Genomic DNA, 22,154 nt, shown 5'->3' on the forward strand with positions numbered 1-22,154 from the left:
GTTGATGCAACCACTTTCTTTTGACCATTAAACATAAACATGTAGGAGCTGACAATGTATCAATCATCCCCTAATTTCATGAGATTAGGATAATAAGCTGTTCTTGTTGGACCATCTTGCTATCATGGTTTTGAAATGGACAAAGTTTGGTGTGAAAGGTTGATTTTTTTATTTTTTATTTTTTATTTTTTTAAATTTTTGGTGGGCTGGAGGAACCCTTGTAGGGTCCATGAAAGGTGGTAAAAATTGATATAGATCTTATCACATTTGGACCATATTGAAAGGAAGTGATTCAAGAATCAATGAGTTTCATGAGGGGTACAAGGCCATTTTAGGAGAACTTGTACTAAGACACTAATAATATTGGAGAGAAAGGGGACCTCAGCTCCAAAATCATGTACAACACCAACAGTGGGTGGCACTGTAATACGCTAGTAGTACAAACTTGAAAAGCTTGTGAAACAATATCCTAGCTTGTTCGTATGAACATATATATATATAGCTCAACCACCAAGTAGTGGCAAAGTACTTCAGTGGCGCATTTATGCAAACACATTGTGAAAAAAGTTGCAGACAAGCATGATTCTTCACTTCACTGTGAACCAATATTAGAGAAGTCACTTTTCTGGGTGGAATGGCTCTAGTCTTGAGATGGGATTGATAACCCACACCTGCATCTGTAAAAATCTTAAAAAGAATCAAATCACTCATAACCAGTGAAGATGGGTCATGCATCTCTATCTAATATGGTTTGGAGCATTAAATATTAAACCCCCAAATTATCATGCCATTAAATAATTATTATTATGTCTCTACTTTCAACCTTGAGAAGATGCCATTATCATGTGATTTCACTATCTTTCTTTTCTTCTTTTTTCTTGCTTTCTAAATTGTTTTCCTCCTTTTTTTGGGTGAATATGATTTTCTGAACAGCTTTATAAACTATATCTATGACATGTAGATATCATTGATCATCTATAAGCTTGTTCAAATCAAGAAGCGTTTCATGAATGCTTCACAAAAGGAACTGGGAATCATTTAGCCTTTTCTTCTCTTTCTTTGTGCCCTCCTAGAAGGATGGGCTGCATTGATTAAAAACTCCAAATCAGGCAAGGAATCATCATTCATCAGTTCCATGAATCGCCAGATCGGATGAACTCAGTCTAATTCAGTTGGTTCAGTAGTTTAAAATCAAGGTGGGGGAGGATTTGAAGTGGGGCACTTGGGGTAGCTAGGCATGTGAGTTGTTTAGCACATGTACCAAAAAGAACAGGTTCTTCAGCTGTGTTTGTCATGCATTCTTGGAATACATTCTAAGAAATGATGGGTGTGCTTGGTATGATCCTTAGAATGTGTTTCAAAAATGCATACCAAACTTAGCATTACTTAGGAAACTGGTATGTTCTAGTTTCCCTATACTTGATATGGAATTAGTGGTTAACTAAGAATATTTATTTTCGATCGGCACAGCACGGCGCGCGCCCGCCCACCCACCACTGCTAATCAATCCACAATTTGAAGGAATCTTGATGAAAGATCATGAAAACATTGATTGCAAATGTAATGTGGTTGATCCAGTTGGCCTTTGAAAAGTAGATCTTTAGACGTGTAGATGATGAGCATAGGCAAAAGAATTGCAGCATTGAAAGGCCAGTTTTGAAAGAAGTGTGTCGTGGAAAGAGAAGAGCACCACAAAGAAAGGTGAGGAATAGGAGTAGGAGAAGAATAAAGCAACAAAAGCACTACTGCCCCCATGAAGGTACCCACCAAATCAAACGGGGTTTAAAGGAAGAGCTTCACAAAGTAATAAGAAAGATGGAATTCCCTTGTCATGATGGTCTGTGCTTTTAAGCTTGTCCTTGGATTCTTCTTAATGGGGGAACCACAGCCACCTACGCATCCAAAACTAAAATGACTTCCATTGAAAGATAACTGTTCTAAGCATATGAATTCCCTAAAATAAGGCATCAAATTTAAGTTGTTTTTTTTTTTTTTTGAGAAATAACCTTCCAAGGCATGATATTTTCTTGATTCCATGTTGGGCTTTCTTGAAAGAATGGAGAGCATGTGAGAGAGACTTCAAAGAAGAGAACACAAGGGTAATTTGGAGGTCTCTTTCTTGCTGTTGACATCTTCACCAGTCACTGAAAAACCTGCCTTAAGTCTCTCTTTGAAAGTCAAACCTTGGGAGAGAGAAGAAAAATGAGGGTCAATGATCTGGGTATAGGCATGCAGGGTTTTGTTGACCTTGATTGAAGTTGCTCAGAGTTTTCTATTTGGATTAACAATTAATTAGGAACCAGTTTCCATGTTTGCTCGACCTTTTCCTTTTGACAGCACAGCCCAAGTTCAAACATCAAACCCATTGGCTTGAGAATTCAAACATAAGAACAAGTTTGGAATCCCCATCAAACAAACCAGTACCAGCCTGTGTTCAATCCAGCACAACTGACTGGACTTCTCTTCAGACATTGAAGGGCGTTTTATTCTGTGCCTTGAGCATGTAATTAATAAACTCCATAGTCAGCTGTCACAGGCAAAATTGGATCCATTTGCAAGCTGTAACCTTATCGAAATTGAATTCGAACTGCTGATACAGTTCATTGATAAATTCTTATACACCTTTTCTATACAATTCGATAAAGCAAACAAATCGAAGAACAAGAACAGCTATCCATAATCATCTGGGCATCATTAAACACTGGCAACTTTAAGCATATAACCCCATTAAGCACTGAAACAAAAGGTACTCAAATTTCTGAAAGAAAGGAAGAAAATCTATAATTGCGAATTTTTATGCAAATACTACACATTTTTGCAAGAATGGCAGTTAAGAAGGTGAATTTACAACAATAACTCTATGTCAGAACCATCTCATATCCATAACTGAGCTTTCTGGGAACACAATAAACTTAGTCCACAACACCACAGCATGATAATCAACTAATGAATTCATTTGAGACCAACAAAACTTCGATCCTCATGATAAACCAATCACAGCTTGAAGCAACCTTCAGGTCAATGATACATCTTTCAAGCTAGCTGCCCATCTCTATGAAACTTCCAGGTTGTACACTCGCATCCCCACCTCCATATCAACAACTTTCTACCTTATCAAGGTTAATCATACATCTTCCAAGGTGGCTGCCCAACTCCATATAACTTCGAGGTTGTACAGTTCAATTCCCACCTTAATATCAAAGAATTCCTATTTGATCAAGAGAAGAAAAATGCAAGTCAACACTGGATAAGATTTCTGGATTAATTTCAACCTCTGTATACAATCTAGGCAGACTTTTATCTGATACTTGCTTGGGTGCGGGATTATCTTCTTCATTTGTCTCCTTAAGAATCTCAACCTCCTTCGTTGGTGTCAGATCAGCTATCCCAAACTGATTAAACAACTTTGACTTCATCACTAAACAGGATTTCAAATCCTCCTCATTTCTAGCCTTAGTCAATTTATCAATAAGATCATTTACTTTTGAAACCCTTTCAGCTTGCCAATCTTTTGATCGCTTTGGCCTCTTATGCTCCTTTTGGTCATCCATATCATCAACAGTGGCTTGTCCCTCCTCATAACTGCACTCTGACTTCTGCAACTTCTTCAATCCCCCGTCGACGAGTTCTCTTAGTTTCCATCTGAAGGCATCTTTTCTTCCTTGATTTGAATTAAACCTAATTTTTAACCTTGAGATCATTATCTCTGTGCTATCTTCTCCATCTTCTCCAGAACTCAAGGTAAGTTCAAATGGATGCAACATATCTGCAGCTGTTTCTTCCCCAGAAAAACTTAAAGGGAAGACTTCCTCCAATAATCCTACATTCTGCATGTATCTATCAAAAGCTTCATTTTCAGCTTCAATGTTTCGTTCCTTGTACTCCTTCAGCTTGGAAAACCTCCACTGATTTATAACCGCAGCATCCTGAAACACAGATAAGGATGTCCAGCTCAAAGGTTGAACTAGAATAAATAATGTTCATAACCGAAGATGAGAAAAAGAGGAAAGGATTACAGTCTCTGTGAGTGTGTTTTCCTTTTCTTTTCTTTTTCTTTTTCTTTTCTTTTCTTTTCTTCTTTTTTTTTTTTTTTTTTTTTTTTTTTTTTTTTGGGGGGGGGGGGGGTGTTGGAGCTGTAACCAGATAGTAACCAGCCATAGTATGTCAACCTTTCTAGTGAGCGGCCTCCTTGAACGGAGTGGAACTTGGGCTCCATTGAATTGTGCAAAGTTGTTGGAAAGTTGTCGAATTGAAGAGGCCCTCAGTGAGGCCCTAAAACCAAGTCCAGAACTGGAAACACAAAACAGAAAAGCTCAAAACCAGGAAATTCACCCAGAAAACTTTTGCTTGGTGAGCAATATCCTGAGCAGATTAAAAAATTCAAACAAAAATTATTTGCGAGGAGATCTCTTTGGAAAAGCAGTATTGAGAAAAACAGATCTGAAACAAATAACCAGAAAAACGACTGGATTTACCTTCCCAACCCGCCGCCCTTCCCCCCCCCCCCCCACCAAAAAAAAAAGCCACTGATTTAGATGCTAATAGTTAAAAGAGAGGCAGAAAGAGCGGGGGAGTTGCTAGAAATTGGTTGCACTCCTATTAAAACTAAGCAGCCAGATTTAATCACTGTATCAGATACCATTTCCGGAATCATCAATGTCTATGCAGACTCTGAAACTAAAGGCTTCATATTTTCATCTGTCATGATTTTTAACTCGGTTAGACCAAATGCATACTTTTAGCTTGAGTAACCGCATATCCAGGAACTAAGCTCACAATGCAAGTCATTCTGCAGTTCCGAGGGAGTCAGATACAGAAATTCCATGTCTTACCTCGTGGAAGACACCTCTGCCGACTGCTGATTAAACATAGGAGAGCTTGACGACGGTGTCTTGTCTGGAAAAGTTGCATTTGCTTTCAGAACTGCAATGCAAAATCAAAAAACAATTAAATTGCTCATCTTCAGCACATAATTCCAGCAGAACTTATGAAACATCAGAAATTGCAAAATCTACTAGGCCATGAATAGACAATTCCCCGTTATCTAATGATGAAGACAGAAGGAAAACTATTGTTTCTCTGGGCATCATTTGATACATAATGTGAATCTCTCGTCATCTAAGCAGGAGAAAATGTTGATAACAACAGGAGACAGTCTTACTCAAAAGCACTTCCTGAACTTGATTCACTGCCTAAACAAAAGCAACCACCAAAGTCACACTATAAAATGCCTATTTTACAGTTATACATGATACTGGACCATGGACTATCTGAATTGTTCTTCTGATGGGCTATCCAGAATCTTCATCACTGGATACTTCAATCAGTCTCCGGCCATTCGGAATAGAAAGTTACCCATCAAGTTCATGATCCAACTTTCACATAAAAAAAATTGCATCCGAAAGAAAGCAACCGCATCATCACCAACAGGTTACATACCGTGTATATGACATGGATTTTGGGCTTTTGCACAGCAGCTTTTGCATGACTGGTATGGACACCTGCATATTAATGGTTAGCTCAATCAGAGAACCATTGACAAGAGGAGATCTTCATCTGATGTTTATAATGCAATGAAGAATCTGGATACGTCTATATTTTAGGTAGTATATGATGTCATAAATTTATTCATGCTTCCAGGATGTCAATACATGGTTCAATATCTTCCTCTTGGCCTTGTGAGGCTGTATCAGCATAGAAGAAAAAACAAGGTGACTCAATTCAGCATTGAAACAGATTCTCAGCAAAATTGCTGGATAAGGTTGCATAGGAAAATTCCCCCCCCCCCCAGCACCAGCTTCATCCTCAACTAAATTGAGTTGGCTGCATGAATCGTATTGTTCAAACAGTTCTATATAAAGAGTCAAGATCACATTGCTAAGCTATATATTTCCTTCTTTTATCACTTCTTCTAAAGCTTATTTAGGAGTATCTCAAGCATTCTTCTTGACTCCTCCAACTCAAAAATAAATCACTTTCCCCGTAGTGGAGTGCATTCACAGGCCTCCATAGCACATGCACATGCCCATGCCAATGCCACCTCAGATGAGTTTCTGGATTGATGGATTGATGGGGACATCACATGTACCCCCATTGTTCACCACCTCGAAACCCTTTGATCTGGTTTGGCAAAGAATTTTGAGGACTTCCAGTTGTTACATACATAGTTATCAACGCGACGCCTAGGTGTCTTGGTCCTTCGTTGGGTCAAGGTAACCTGGTATCTCGCTTTGTCACCTAGGCGATGCCTCATCCCTTGCTTGGAGTCGCCTTGACCACTATGCTTACGTATGTGTAGAGGGTCTCCTGGACCCATAGGACCACCTTTTTTGCATTTATTTTTATGTTTTAAGTGTAAGGGAAGTGTAAGGGCATTCTTGGAAGCTTATCTAATTTTTCATTAAGGGTTTGTCTTTCTAAGGTTTCTTTTCTTTTATTATTTAAACATATAAGGGCATCATTAAAGTATATGAATTAGAGAATGAAAGAGAGAAAGAAGCAGCGCCAATTCTCCCTCTTGGATCCAGCGGCAACCTCCTCCCTTAATGACAAAGATGTGACAGCTAAAGGAGCTACAAAAGGCTACAAAGACATGGTCGAAGCAGCAACACCAGCTGGGGAGGTTCCTAAAGAAGACTCCATGGACATGGCTACCCGATATTGAGTATGAGTATGTTGAATTTGTCATATGCCCCTATGGTTCTTCGAAAAGAAAGTTCCGAAAGTTGAGGAGTTCATTCCTAGTGTTCATATATTGCCAAAGTTCCACCAAGGAATAGTTCATGCTGCTCTTTACAAGTTGTTTCTCCACCACACTACAAGATTCAAGGTCAAATTTTTACTACTGATTTTGAGCCAGAGCATATCAAATCTAACATGCCCCCAGGGTTCTTTGAAGAAAGGCCCCAAGCCTCCAAGACTATATTCCTCGCAATCCCACTTTGACGAAGTATTGCTTGGAATGGTGCAACCATGCTATTTCCTCATCACTGCAAGATTCGAGGAAGAGTTGACATGGAAGATCTCTAAGGATTGATCCACTACATGATAAGCACACTCATCAAGTAATGAATGTTTTCAAGAAGCAGAGAGCTGATGAAACCAGGATCAGCAAGCATAGGGAACTTCAAATTTTAAGCCCATAACAACCCCCAGACCATGCAGCACCTACCCGAATATGACTGGGGGTATTTTCATCATTTACCCCTCTTTTGGAGCCCACTAGGACTAGCTAGGTGCAGAATGCTGTTATTAGTCTGCATCTATTTTTTTTTTTAATTTTGATTTTGTTTTGATCAAGTTATTGAATAGTCATTGTCTAAATAGCAATCCCAAATGAAATCCAATTTTCAAGCAGAATTCCGTCTAGAAGTTAGCGGTTTATTTTGCAAGTTATCTTTGATCAGGAGTTCTCTATAAGACTCTTTTTTAGTTGTTTTGAGAGTCCCTTTAAAGTTGTTGACTTGTAATTGAATTCTCTAAGTTGAGTCTTAGTTGGTTTCCCTCAATTGGAAGGCCATAAAAAGCCCCACAAATCAGCAAACTTCGAGTTGTGGGAAGCAATCCCACAAACATGGGCTTTTTTAGGGATATGAATTTTCCAGTTATTTTTCAGCTTCTGCAAGCTTGCGGCAATCAGAGAGTTCATCAAATTCAGAACCAGTTTGGAGGCACTTCTTCCCTATCAAGTAAGCCCATTCTCTATCCCCTCCCCAACCCTAACACCCCTCCATAACCCCTGCGCAATTCATCCCTCGACCCTTCTCCTTCCCTACGGCAGCAGCACCCCCATCCCCTTTCCCCTATTACCCTCCCTTAGAAATGTACTTCTCTCCTCTCTTTACCTACTTCTAAAGCCCTACACAGCCCCATCCCTCTTAATTGCAGGAATTTCCTGCACTTCATCTTCTTCTCTAGCAACCTTAAACCCTAATTTCACTTAAACTCTAATATCTCCCTAATCCCTCAACCAAACCCTAAACCCTTTTAGGATTACCCTTCCTATAACTTCTCTAGCCTCCCTCTAAACCCTAACCCTGCCCTACACCTTAAGAGTCCTAAACCAACTTGGTTACAGAAAAACAAGAAAACAACCCTTGGCCATACCCTAAACTTAACCCTGAGCTGCTGTCCGCCAAGACTTCACCTAGAACAATAGTTTTTTTTACCCTAATTGTACTGCTGGTTCACTAGAGAGGATCCTGAATGTTGGCCCAGACCCTAGATTGCATCATTTACCCTCCCCTTCCCAGTCCAGCAATTCCTTTTGCTGGATTCCCCTTCTTCCTTGTTCCCACAAACTCACGGCAGGAATTTACTGCCATTATTTTTTTTCTTCCCTCTTCTTTCTTCTTCCCTCCTTACCTTCTGTAAGGCAGCCTTGGCTGCCGTTGGCTTTTCTTTTCTTCCTGTTGCAGCCCTATTGGCCCTCTCTTTTCTAGTGTCCTTTCTTCACAACCTTATTCTCTACAGGAGTTAATTCCTGCCATCCCAACGGCAGGCTTTGCATTCAGCCCCCTTCTTCCACTTTTTTCCATTTTTTCTGTTCGATATTAATTGCTGCAGTTTTCTGCCAATAGAATTTTCTGTTTTCTTCTCTTCCAGTCCCTCTTTTTCTCTCCTCTATAGCAGTACCTTGCTGTTTTGTTTACTCTATTTATTTGAGATTGCTAGCTTCAGAACTACATGCACTGTGATGCCTATTTGATGCCCTGTTAGTGTTGGCTTGGATTTGGGTTAGGGTTTTAGCATTTAATATAATATTTTATCTCAAATTGAATGAAAGATCGATCTTTATGACCTGCTATAGTGGTTCTTGTTATTTTGAATGCAATGCCCCAATGCCCCTTACCTAATTGTGAGGGTTCAGCATGCTTGATATCTGATTTTTCTCCTTGGGCTATAGGCTACTTTACACATTACTAACACTGTTACTTGATGAAAATAAATCCTGCTTCAATTATTTCTTGCTGTTAGTAAGTGTGTGCTGTGCAATGCCCATCCCCATACCCTCCTAGTGTCCTAATTATCCCTTTTGTAGGATACCTTAGATTCTACTATCTAGGGCTGTCCTACATCATGGACATGTAATTAACTTAAAAAATGTTCAATTTTGAGTTTTATAGAGAAGCTGATCAACAACACTCTGGATGCACCCCTCTTGATGTAACCCAGGGCCTGGCTTAGCCTTCTGTATCTTTCTTTACTGAAAACCAGCTAATAAATCGGCTCTCTATAAGGTTAGGGTTAGAGCTATGGGATGATTTGGGTATGGCTTTGGGATGATTTTGGAGAGAGTGATGGATAATTTGAGAAGAGAAAGACCCATAGATGAGATGGATTTGTTTGGAAATTTATACCTTGGGTATGGGGAGTTTAGGTTTTTAACACGTCTTGATGGGATGGGTCTGATAATGAAATTTGGAAGGTTAGGGTTTTGGGAAAAGATATGGAGAAAGCTCAGTCAACAAAACCTAAATGAGTTGGGGATAAATTGGATGGATTAGGGTTTTAAAAAATCAATGTGTTGGGTTTGAGATGAGATAAGTTTTGTTAAAACCCTTAGAGGGGGGGGCTTTGGAAGGAAAACAGTTCAACTTGCGTGATGCGAGGAGGTAAGGGTTTAACAATTAGGGAGAAGGGGGATAGGGAAGTTTGCGGTTAGGTAAGGGATGGATTCTAGGGATTCTTCAAGAACCTAGATCTTGTCTCCTTTATTTTCCTTACTTTTTTTCTATTTTTCTTTCTTCTCTAATGCTGCCGCAAGATAAAGAAGGGGTAAGAAGGCAGAGGGAATGAGGAAGAGGGGCAAGAGATGCTACTGCAGGGTTTAGGAGGGGTGGGAGAGGTTTCTCGGGGATGCCACAGGATTGGGGATGTGCTGTAGGAAGGTGCAAGAGAAAGGGGAGGGATGTGGAGGTCTTGCAATGGAGGGGAGGGGGTGTGGTTGTTCTTGCATGGGCTGGGGAAAGGGGAGGAAGGCCGGCATGCACTTACTGGTTTAGGAGGCTGCTGTTGCACTTGAGTTGAAGAAGGTGATCACCAAGAACAACGCTGGAAATTTCAGAAATTCACTTAAACTTCCCAGCCCAGGTCGCGAGGCAGCTGCCCATGACTCCAAGCCTTTAATCTGCATTAATCTTCAACTGATTCTTCACAAGGAGGTGGGTAGCAATATATAGCCTTACATTAAAGAAATTAGACTTGGACTCAATCTTGAAAACCTAATTGGACTCAACTACGTGTAGCCACAAGAAAGAATCTTCAAAACACTAGTAAACTAAATAAGTAATTGCCAACTAACTAGGACCGCAAAAAATAATAAAATAATGAAATACTAATTAGCTAAAAGGAACCTTGCAAATATATTCTAACTAGGACTCCCAATTATCTTAACCATGGCATGAACAATTAATGAAAACAAAATACCTTTAGACTCCTCAAGAGGTAGGAATATTATTGTACTTGGGCCACCCTAGGGGCATTAAAATGAACCAAATATCCCTTAGAGCATTCGGCCAGGCCTCGTTGCCGCAAGCCCAGGAGGTTGTTTTGGGCCATCTTAGGCCTGACGACCCTGATTACATATCCTCTATTTCATCCAGCATATTCACTTCTTTGTATAATATCACAATGCTCCTAAAGTAAAATTGCTGCTACATCTGAAGGGATAGATGTGGACAGATGATCTCAACCCTCTTTTTATCCCATCTTTCTAATTCTTTGCATAATATTGGCCACTATTTCTCTATAGATGAACATAAATCACTCTGAAAGTAAAAGTGCACCATAACTGAAGTGCCAGATGTTGATCATCTACCAGCCAGTTTTCAGTATGGGTTGGTCTTATTCCATCAGTTCATTTGTGCTTCCCACCAGAAATAAAGGGATTGAAGGAGGGAGGGGGAGAGAGAGAGAAGGGGGGGCGCTTCTTATGAAAACAAAGGATCCATAGCTTCCACTTGGGAAATTATAGAAAATGTGAGTGGACACAAACTACATATTGTATCAAAAGTGGGCAACATAACTCTTGTCAGACCTTTCTAGTAACTATTTCCACTTTCAATCTTTATCCGTGGTCCCAGCTTCAAGTGTTCATGGAAACAAGTTCAGACTAACTTACTGTAATCTGAATTGAAGTAGGAAACTAACTGGATGTTGTGGACTGAGAGGAGTCATGCAAACCCAAGAAGGAGCAGGTATTGACTTAAATAGGGTCACTGACAGACAAAAAAAGTCACTTTGACCAAATAATATAAAACATTTGCAAGAAAAGAAGGAATCACGAAAGAAAAAGAGGGGGGGAAAAAACACAAGAACAGTTGTGTAGGCAAAATATGGTGGACCAATGGCAATAGGAAAATCACAACTCTCAAGAAATCTTCTGTTAAGAAATAATGGTGAATAATTCTGTGGGCTAAAAAGATAGCCTTCTTCCTGTATCTACAATGGCGGGCTACAAGGATGCTAAGTCCAAGGATATTAAGGTCGCAGATTACATATATCAATGAGGGAAATCCTACTTCTAAATGCATCCTGTTTTGTCCTAAGGATGCTGACCACTTCCTCTCTCACTATATTCCTGCCCTCTTGCTGAACAAAAATCCAACACATGTTGTGATACAAAATCCCCCCTGGTCAAAACCCTAATTTGCCCCCAAAGCCCCCAACACAGTGCAACTAGGGACTGGCCAAACACTCTAGGGGCAAATTGGTCATTTCTCCTCATAATTAATTAATGATTTTGATTTCAGAATTTTTATTTTTATTTTCTGGAGTCCAAATCTTTTTTTACTTCCTTGTTTGAGTCAGTCAAGTGACTTCTAGTGCCACTGGAGATCTATTTTATACTAAGATTCCTTGTGGGTAATTAGGTCTTTTAGTACAAGTTAAACAACTTAAATTGTGTGGTTGTTATTTACCTAAAGTGTAAGGAGGATCTTAGTCTATAAAGGAAACCCCAGTTGAGTCAGTCCTTATTTCCTAGATAGAGTCTTAACTCTTTCTCTCCATGTGTAAGGCTAAATAGGCCATTCCTCTCATTGTAAAGGAGACTGAATTGAATAAAAAGTCAAGAATATTGTGGGAAACAAGTCGTGGCTTTCTTGGGAGGGTCATGGCAGAATTAGAAGCATCTTTCTTCAATTTCAGCAGCATTCTTTCATCAACAGCAGCCTTCTCAAGTAAGTACGGCACCCCAGCCCCCTTCCCCTTCCTCCTCTCTCACTTGCAGCCCTCCCCTACCCCTTCCCTTCCCATCACAGTACTAGAAACCCCTCCCCACCATCGCAGCCCCTAAGGACCCCTCCCACACCCCCTGGAACACCCTTAAACCCTCCCCTAACCCTTGTGGCACCCCCTCCCACCTTTCTTTTCTCTTTTGGCCCCTCTCTTTCCCCTTCTCTGACTTGCGGCAAGACTGAAAACGAAAAAGAAAGAGAAGAAAGAAAATAGACAAGAAAGAAAAGAAAAGAAAGAAGAGATAGAAAGAAAAGAATAAAAAAACTGCCCAAGATCCATTCAAGAAACCCAAGAAACCATCCCATCTCTTGATTCATCCCTTTTTCATCATCCATCTCTTGATTCATCCCTTTTTCATCGTCCCAAAGACCTCCCCTAATCACTCAATATTAATTTTGTTAAACACTTCCCCACCTAAGATCAACCCCCTTTATTCTCTTTCAACCCTAGGGTGATTTTTGGTGTCTCAAAATCATCCCTATGAATCTTTGTTACCTTAAATCATCCCATTAGCTTTTGTTAAACCCTAGGATCAGGTATCCAACTCCTGGTTCAATAAAGAAAATTCTGGGCTTCCCCTAAATTCTAAGGAATTATTTCAAAGAATCCTTAACCCTAGAATTGGGTTAGATCAATTTGGTATCAAAACAATCTAAGGGTGTCAAATTGTAGCCCGAAAAGTTTAGACCGAACCGAACCAGCCCATTATAGCTGAACCAAAACAAACCAAAGCTTATTGGACGGGTATGGGCTGAGGGGTTAAAAACCGTTGGGCTGGCTCAAGCCAACCCATTAGTGGCCCATTATCCCAAACCAAATACACCAAACTATTACCCAAACCGAACCGTTATAATTATGCTGGTTTTTAGTTTTTAGTTTTTAGCTTTTACCCTTTTACAATTTTATCTTTACAATTACATTGTCCCTTTCTCAGTTTCTCCATCTTGTTGGCATGAATACCCTTTCTCTCCAGAACCTCAAATGTGAGATAACTATGTGAATAAGTTTTGTTGACTATTGTGTTAGTGATCGCAATTCTCATCAAATCTGGGACCATTCTGTTGCTATCTTCTCAGCCACTAAGATCTTAGCTAGATCATGCCCACCATTCAGTAATCTTTTGGTTTCAACTTTTTATTCTCGCCTAATCTTTGGGAGCTATGGCTTTCATTTTGAAATTTTTATGCTAAACGTACATGTTTCATTTTCACCTTTTCATAACAATTAATGATTTTTTTCCACTAAAATGATATTTTGTATCTATTTAAGATTCTATATTAGCATCCCATGTGTTTTTTTTTTAAATAAGATTTTACATTTATTTTACTCATTAAAAAGAGGAACACAAGTTAAAGAGAGTGGTTTTGTTTGGACCTTTAGCCCAAGAGACAAGATCTAACACCCACATAAATTTTTAACTTTAAAATGGTAAAGGTTTCATAACGGATTGGTAATGGTCTCAAAATGGACCCAACCCGAATCCAAACTATTAGTCCAAACCATTAGCCAACCCGAATGCAAACCGCACCAGACCAAAATCGAACCGAAACGCTATTTTGCAAATGGTCCGTGTTTGGGCTTTGATGTTTTTATCCGAAGCCGTCAAGCCCAATCTGAAACTGCCCTAAACCGTTGACACCCCTAAAGCAATGGATGAACCAGCGATTTCTAAACAGAATGAACAAATCTTGAGGACCCAACAAGAGATTATGGTAAAACTAGAAGTTTAGTGAATAAAGTTGCAGATCTAAATACAAGGGTGGCTCAGCTAGAGCGGGAAAGGAATGGAGATGCCACCACCAAAGCTAAACTCGTAGGTTTATATACCCCACAAAGAAGAAGCTAGTGGAGCCCAGAGGTATAGAGAAGAGGAAGATGCTGAGCCATACCACCCCAAGAGCTCCAGAGACAAGAATGGACACACCAGAGAGTCCAAACATGACAACCCTATGAACGATAGGTATGACGTGGAAGACTAACAACCAAGAAGGCCCCAAGCAGCACAACCATCACTAGAGGAGCACACTCGTCCTACTTCACTGGAGTCTAGGATCAGAGAAGAGGCGCCAACCACCATAAGGTGAAGTATGAGCTGAAGGAGTTCAAGGGTTAGCTGGATCCCCTAATTTTCTATGACTGAAAGAGCTACCCTTGATGATTACTTCGACTGGTATAACCTATTTGAAGACAGGAAGATAAGGCTAGTTAAAGCCAAATTGGTAAGAGCAGCTAGCGATTGGTGGAAAACGATGGAAAGAGAACTCTACAATGAAGGTAAAGAACCAACCACTTGGAAACAAATTAGGAAAGAACTAAAAGAGAGGAACCTTTTAGAGCATTACAAAGCAAGACGCCAGGAGCAGTTCCACAAACTAAAACAAGGTACCATGTCTATAACTGATTACATCCAAGAGTTCGACTCCCTAACATCTAGCACAGGAGCCGATAAAGCAAGCTCCAGGACCATGACACACTTGGGAACTACAACATCTCCCAATCATGTGTACCAACAAAATGAAAGTTACTCCAAAACCAGCAGCACTCAAAAGCTTTGACAAACAACAACAACAACAAGCCTTGTCCCAACTAAATGGGGTCGGCTACATGGATTCTTGCCCTCCAATCAGTTATGTTCGAGGCCATGCTAGATACAAGGCCTAAGCTATACATATCATTTCTCACCACTTCTCCTAAGGTTATCTTAGGTCTACCCCTAACTCTTCTAGTTCCTTCAATCTGGATAATATCACTTCTCCGTACATGGGCATTTATAGGTCTCCGTTGAACGTGGCCGTGCCACCTCAAATGACTCTCTCGAAGCTTATCACTTATGGGAGCAACTCCCAGACCAACTCTAATATGATCATTTCTTATCTTATCCATCCTAGTTTTGCCACTCATCCATCTTAGCATCCTCATTCTGCTACACTGAGTTTATCTATAGGATTCTTTTTAACAGCCCAACACTCTGCATCGTACATCATAACTGGTCGAACAACGGTCCTATAAAATTTTCCTTTAAGCTTTAATGGAATACGCCAATCACATAAGACCCCGGACACACCTCTCCACTTCATCCACCCTATTTTAATTCTTTGGGAAACCTCATCCTCTAAATCACCTCTTTTACTTATGATTGAACCTAGGTACCTAAAACAATCACTCTGAGGAATCTCTTTATCGTCAAGTATCACCACCTCATTATTTGCCCGATCATGACTAAAGTTACAAACTAGATATTCTGTCTTCGATCTACTAAGTTTAAAGCCTTTTGATTCCAAAGCTACTCTCCATGATTCTAATTTGGTATTAATCCCCACTTGGGTCTCATCAATCCAAAAGCTTTGACAAAGATCACATAAATCAACTGCTTAAGGCAATACTCTTCCAGAAGATATAAACCCACAATCCTAATCACCACATCCAATTCGAAGCCTACACCCACTGAACATTACAGAAATTGGGCATTAAATAACTACAGCGCTTATCTTATGCAAGTTTGGCTGACATAGCATTTCACTGCCACAATAGCACTACCAATCCATTTTAAAATGGGTGGTGAAGTTGTGTGACTCCCACATGAAGCAGATCTAGGGTTCAAAAAACTCAACTAGGATTGTTTATAGGCATACCCAATTGTACAAAACTCTAGAAATAAGCACAAGCAGTGAAACATTACATCCTAATACGAGCAATGGCAGAATGGTAAATAATAGAAGGTTATAATGGGACACCAGTGTTGGAATTGAAGGGGATCTTATATAGGGTAATTGGTAGTTTTATGGAGATAAATATCACAAGAAAGAACAAAGGAGAAGTCATGTAGAAAATGAGAAGGGTAAAACTTGGTAGTAAATAGAATAGAGATAATAGGGGAATAAATACAAAAGTTATGGTACACTTGGAAAGTTAAAGAAAGAACAAATAGAGAGAGAGAGAGAGAGAGAGAGAGAGAGAGAGAGAGAGGTTTTGTTGGAAAGAAGTGATGCAAAATTAAAGACATATTTAAGGAAGAAAAAACCCATTGGGTTAGGCCCATCAAATGCCTAAAGCTCTCACCTGAATTAGCCCATGGCTTTCATGGGCTTAGTGGGTTAAAGTTAGCCCACATATGTTAAACTTCATAGTCTAGACCTAAGCCCAAGTCTAGTTTTGAAAAGTCAATAAAATGGGCTGTGGTTTGAAAGTAAAAGAACTCATTGTCAAAAGAGTTTTCTTTTGTCAAGAGTTAGGTAGTAGTTGAGTTATTAATAGGGTAGGTGGTGTTAGCTAGTGGTTGAATGTTACCATTAATGTTTATGTCTCTTTAGAACGCTATATAAAGAGATTTATGTAAGAGGTGAAGACACAACTCATCAATTGAAATCAAATTGCTTTGTTAGCATTCCTTCTTTATGAAGAATCCTTGTGTTTGATCAAGGTAGGTTGGTGTTCGATCCAATCGATCCACTTTGCGGTGTGAAGCCTGGGTGTGACATTGTTATTCCCAATTCCCTCATATTGTCCTTTCAATTTCTTCATCATATTTCTGCCCCTATTTAGAATATCTATTCAGCCCATATTGTGATGTTATTATCCTCATAATACCATTCTAGTTTCAGCCCTCTTTCCCATCTAAATTATGCCTCCTCTTAAGTCTATCAAATCTGAACTTGATTCCCTGTGAAATGTCCTATTTGGCTACTGTTTTGATCAATTAAATACAATACTACATTATTTGGTATCAGAGGTATGACAGGGAGTGAAACTTTGGATTGGATACTGACCTTATGGCAGCAATGATGGGGATGTTGCAACAATTGAGCAACCAAATCACTACAAGCCACAAGCAAGTGGAAGAGAGGTTCTCAACAATGGAGGTTAAGAGTTGTTGCCTCTACTCATGCTCCACACCCTCCACTTGGTGAAGAATCCCAACCAACTCACTTTATAGCCAACTTTCCTACCCGGATGAATATAGGAAGAGGGCCCCAAAGGATTCCAGTTGTGCTACCAACCCTCGAAGAGCACATACGAAGTTATTTCACTAGAGAACAACCTACATTTAATGAGCATGTTGGTGACTCTCAAAAGGTAAAGCTTGAACACCAAGAGTTCATTCACACTAGCCATAACACAAGGCTGGTATTGGCTCTTGTTACAAGAGAAGTTACCCCTCAACCTAAGGTGACATTCCCTCCACTTATCAAAGAGTTACTTTTTGATTATCCTAAGGTGGTTCCTGATGAGTTGCCTAATGAGCTACCTCTTATGCGCGATAATCTGCATGCCACTGATTTGGTATCGGGTTCGGTGTTACCAAACCTACCGGCCTATCACCTTAGCCTAGCAGAGCACAATGAATTCAAACAATAGGTGGATGAGTCACTACATAAAGGATTCATTCAAAAGAGCTTAAGTCCATGTGTTGTACCGACATTACTCACTCCAAAGAAGGACGGCTCATGGCATAAGTGTGTGGACAATCAAGCAATCAATAAAATTACAGTTGGGTATAGGTTTCCTATACCGCAGCTTGATGCCATGTTAGATATGAACATAAGCATTGCCTTCAACGTGGTTGACTAACATCTTTATGTAGGACATCACTTTGATGATGGAGACACTGAACAAATGTTGACGCTGCCCCAACTCAAGCCACCAATCACTGACATTATTGAGGAGGTTTTGGATGACTCTTACAAAACCACTCGTCATGGCATACCATGCTTTCCTCATCAAATGGAAGAATCGTCCACAACATGACAGTACTTGGATTCATGCTGATGATTTCAATAAACTCGATCCCGATTTGTATGAACGTTACACGTCATTCATTCATTTGTTGGAGACGAATGTTTTCAAGCCGGGGAGAGTTGATGCAGAATTAAAGACATAATTAAGGGATAAAAAGCCCATTGGGTTAGGCCCATCAAAGGCCTAAAGCCATCACCTGAATCAGCCCATGGCTTTCATAGGCTAAGACTGTTTTAGTGGGTTAAAGTTAGCCCACATATGTTAAACTTCATAGTCTAGAGCTGAGCCCAAGTCTAGTTTTTGAAAAGTCAATAAAAGGGGTTGTGGTTTGAAAATAAAAGAACTCATTGTCAAAAGAGTTTTCCTTTATCAATAGTTAGGTAGTAGTTGAATTATTAATAGGTAGGTAGTGTTAGCTAGTAGTTGGATGTTACCATTAATGTTTATGTCTCTTTAGAATGTTATATAAAGAGACTTATGTAAGAGGTGAAAACACAACTCGTCAATTGAAATCAAATTGCTTTGTTAGCATTCCTTCTTTATGAAGAATCCTTGTGTTTGATCAAGGTAGGTTGGTGTTCGATCCAATCGATCCACCTTGCGGTGTGAAGCCCAGGTGTTACATTGTTATTCTCAATTCCCTCGTATTGTCCTTTCAATTTCTTCATCATATTTCTGCTCCTGTTTTGAAGATCTATTCCGCCCGTATTATTATGTTATTATCCTCATAATACCACTCTAGTTTCAGCTCTCTTTCACATCTAAATTCTGCCTCCTCTTAAGTCTATCAAATCTGAACTTGATTCCCTGTGAAAGGTCCTATTTGGCTACTGTTTTGACCAATCAAATACAGTACTACATTAAGAAGTTTGTCTTCTTCCTTACATTTCAACAACAGAACCAGTAGAAATATAGGAATTGAAGGAAAACCTCCCTCAAGCAAGCCTAATTGACTTGGGGTTTTCAAATCTTTAAAAAGAAATACCAAACCCCAAACAGCAAGTGAAGCATGTTTTTTTCTCTGAACTAAATGTGGATCAGCAGTAACAATGGAGGTGCAGGTCTGAGATGCAACAGAATATTGGGGTAATAGAGGGCTCTGAGAATAGGGATCTAACGTTATAACTGGCCTCGAAGGTTGTTCAGCAACCCAAAACTCTAATCTAAAGAGATGGTGTACAACAAAGATCAGTTACTCACACATGGCTGCAACTGTTACCCAAGAACAGAGCATCAACAGTGAAGGAAATAACTTAAAAAAAGAGAAAGAAGAAGAAGAGAAGCTCATAGAAGCAGTCAACCCAAATGATGATTTCAAGCAACAATAGATTCATTCTTCAGATCTAATCATTCGGTGCTGAGAACTAGAATTTAAATTTTAACTAAAATTAAAATCCTAATACAACTATATCACTAAATAACCTATCAACATTAAATATAAAAAATTACAAGAACAAATCTTAGCTAATAAAAACCCAATAAATAAAGTAAATCACCTAACTGAACCCAAAGTCCTGATTAAACTTGTTCATCTTCACATGGAAACCAAATGGGTTTGGGTCAGTCAAGGACAGTGTAACTGCATCACCTCAACTTCCTTAGTGGGAGAAGTTGGAAGAGTTACATATAGAGTAGAAATCTTGAGTCCCTCATTGGATCATTCCACAGTATGACATCGAGTTTGCCCCATCAATGACTCAATCTAGAGAGACACAACGAAATGATAAGTACTCTTTTAAGGATCTGCGCTAACTAATGCCAACATCCCATGATGGCAGGCTATTACAGTCCACAAGAAGGTAGGCTACTAGTTTCAAATTTTCACACTCTAATTTGATCATCAGGTTCCGATCTCCCCCAACGATAACAACGAACTCAATGGTTACAAAACAGTACTAATCTACAACGATGCCTTGACTAAGTCACATCAAGACTCCTCTGCAGATTTTATTCCGACAGTGAGTTGTTAAAAAGTTTTTGTTTCTAAGTAGGTTAAAGAACCAAGGATGGTCCTGGTAACACATGAGCTGCGTACAATATATAAATCAACCCTTCCAACTAAACTAATGGTAAGTTTGTAAGTTCACTTTTTCATCCAGCTAATTAAATTGACCTATATTAAATTGATTCTTTTCTTTTTTTTTTTCCGGGGGTAAAATATCAAATTGATTCTGTGAGGTTTAGAGAACTCTCTGGCAATAAGTCACCAGAAGAGAAAATGTAAAACGTCCTGAAACACCCATGACGAAATATACGGTATACAAATTCAGATATGACAGTACCATCCAAATAGAGGATCACAGTCTCAATAATGCACGGGGAGCTAACCCAGGAGGAATTTTATCAATTATATCGTAAGAAAGGAACACACATTAGCAAGTAAAAGCTTCAGTTGTGTTCGCTCGATGCAGGGAGATACCCAGGAAAGAAGATGAGCATACACTGATAAACAAGTTCGCATGAGGTGGAGAGAAAGAAAACAGAAAATATAGCTTGATTCAACGAATTATGTCAACAACGTTATAGGCATCGAATCAAATTGACTTACAGAAAACAAATTTTCGAGTGACGAACAACATCAGAGAAAAAGGTGCCCTAGAAAGAAACATTAGGGTTTCCTAAGGAATGTAGATTCACAATTCGCTTGTTCTTCATAAAAGGGTAACAATGAAGTGAGAGAAACCTGGAACGAGCGACGTTGCCGCACTTGGAGCACTTGGGCTTGTTAAGGCCACGAAGGTTCTGCTTCGGTGCGTCGGAACGCTGTAAAGTGGCGGCTGCTGCGATGGTGCCATTGACGCTGACTGTAGTGGTGGCGATGTCGTTACTACTGCTTGGGACCGGCGCAGAGGCCGCCATTTTCGGTGATCTTTGTCTTTCTTCTATGAGACTTCAAACCAGAACTTGTCACCTGAAAAGTATTTTCGTCGATTCATTGGTCGTTACGAAGCATCATATAACCATAACCAACTGCGGTCTGGTTGTGGAGGAGTTTGTTTACAACTTTGCATCTTCGTATCGGGTCGGCTCAAAGATTCGGGTTTCGTTGCAGCTTGAGCTAGATGCCCTCAAAATGCTTTCGACTCTTGGATTAAATCAGTTGATTTAACCCTCATGTGTGTTGGTGCTATTTCTGCCGATCGCCTCGAACCGTAGTGTGCCGCACCGAACTCCTCAGATCTGATTCGATCTGGTTTGCTCTTCAATCGATCAACCTCTCACTCCTGAAAAAGACAGAATACCAGTAAGAAACGGAGCCGATCGTCTTGATCGGCGTCTCATCTCTGACGATTTAGTCAGTATAGTGTCGATGGTGTTTTTAGAGCTCTCTAGAGCTTCTAAAATGCTAGTAATGGAGTTCAATCAGAGTGAGCTTAGAGTTTTGGTTGTGATGCGACCAAAATCTGCTCAGCCCTTAGATCTCCTCGTGATGACCTGCAAAACGAAAGCGTCAGATGTGGCCCGACCGTTGGGGTCGGGAGTCCACCTCCGAAGGCTAAGTCAGTTGATGAACTTAATCACAAACGGCTCTGCTAGAAGCACAGAGCTAAGGAATGAAGAACTGTGAAAGGTGATCTAGATAGCAGGGCGCTGATAGTTTAAGTCTATCAGTATGTATCTGAACCTGAGTCTCAGATTGTGTGTTTTTGATCCCCTCACCTCGTATGGTAGTGAGGTTTATATAGAGTGTACCTTCGAATCTCCTTCGTTGGATGCACTTGAGCCTTCTTCGGGTAGTCGTTGGATCTTAACAGTTAGATCCGTTGAGCAATAGACTTCTACTAGTTTGGACTAGTAGAGGAAACCTGAGATAACCTTTAAGTTATGTGATGATTATCCCTTCGATAATGATTATCCGCAGCCGTCAATTCGAGTCTGCCATCATTAGGGTAATTACCCTAATCCATAAGTAGGATTAGGGCGTGCTTGTAGCTGAATCAGTTTTCTTCTTCAGCAAGCCATCTTCTGGATCCGGTTCACTCGGGAGCGAGTCGGTTCCCTCTGTCTCGACCGGGGTCGAGGGTCGAACCAGGTATGAACCCGGTCTGATCATAATTTCTCCGTATCACGAGCCCCCCAGACCAAGCATTCGGTCGATCCCGAGGGCTTGGTTTTTAACTGGGTTCTTCGTCAGGCGTTAATCTCTGCGTGCTTCATTAAATGTCATATCACGTTTA

At 40.0% G+C, this 22,154-nt stretch overlaps 1 protein-coding gene across 1 annotated transcript; it reads right to left on the reverse strand.

Moving 5' to 3' along the window:
* Window positions 1–2,210: 2,210 nt before the first annotated feature.
* On the reverse strand, window positions 2,211–20,934 carry LOC149029092 (electron carrier/iron ion-binding protein). The gene is made up of 5 exons (XM_089140347.1): window positions 20,660–20,934; window positions 5,440–5,501; window positions 4,833–4,923; window positions 4,170–4,290; window positions 2,211–3,926 (listed from the first exon to the last, which is right to left on the reverse strand). Exons 1-5 carry the CDS (start codon window positions 20,833–20,835, stop codon window positions 3,198–3,200), a joined length of 1,179 nt encoding a protein of 392 aa, XP_088996473.1. The 5' UTR covers window positions 20,836–20,934; the 3' UTR covers window positions 2,211–3,197.
* Between the last annotated feature and the right edge of the window lie 1,220 nt (window positions 20,935–22,154).

This window comes from Hakea prostrata, chromosome 1 (genome assembly GCF_041222555.1).
Source record: "Hakea prostrata isolate BN-2017 chromosome 1, UWA_Hpros_2, whole genome shotgun sequence".
Taxonomy (NCBI): Eukaryota; Viridiplantae; Streptophyta; class Magnoliopsida; order Proteales; family Proteaceae; genus Hakea; species Hakea prostrata.

What these genes read in the sequence shown, in the direction of transcription:
- LOC149029092 (XM_089140347.1), bottom strand. Translation starts at nt 20,835, where the DNA reads ATGGCGGCCTCTGCGCCGGTCCCAAGCAGTAGTAACGACATCGCCACC. An exon ending in GGCAACGTCGCTCGTTCCAG is followed by an intron (nt 5,502 to 20,659) that starts GTTTCTCTCACT and finishes ATTAATATGCAG; the next exon opens with GTGTCCATACCAGTCATGCA. An exon ending in AAATCCATGTCATATACACG is followed by an intron (nt 4,924 to 5,439) that starts GTATGTAACCTG and finishes TTTGCATTGCAG; the next exon opens with TTCTGAAAGCAAATGCAACT.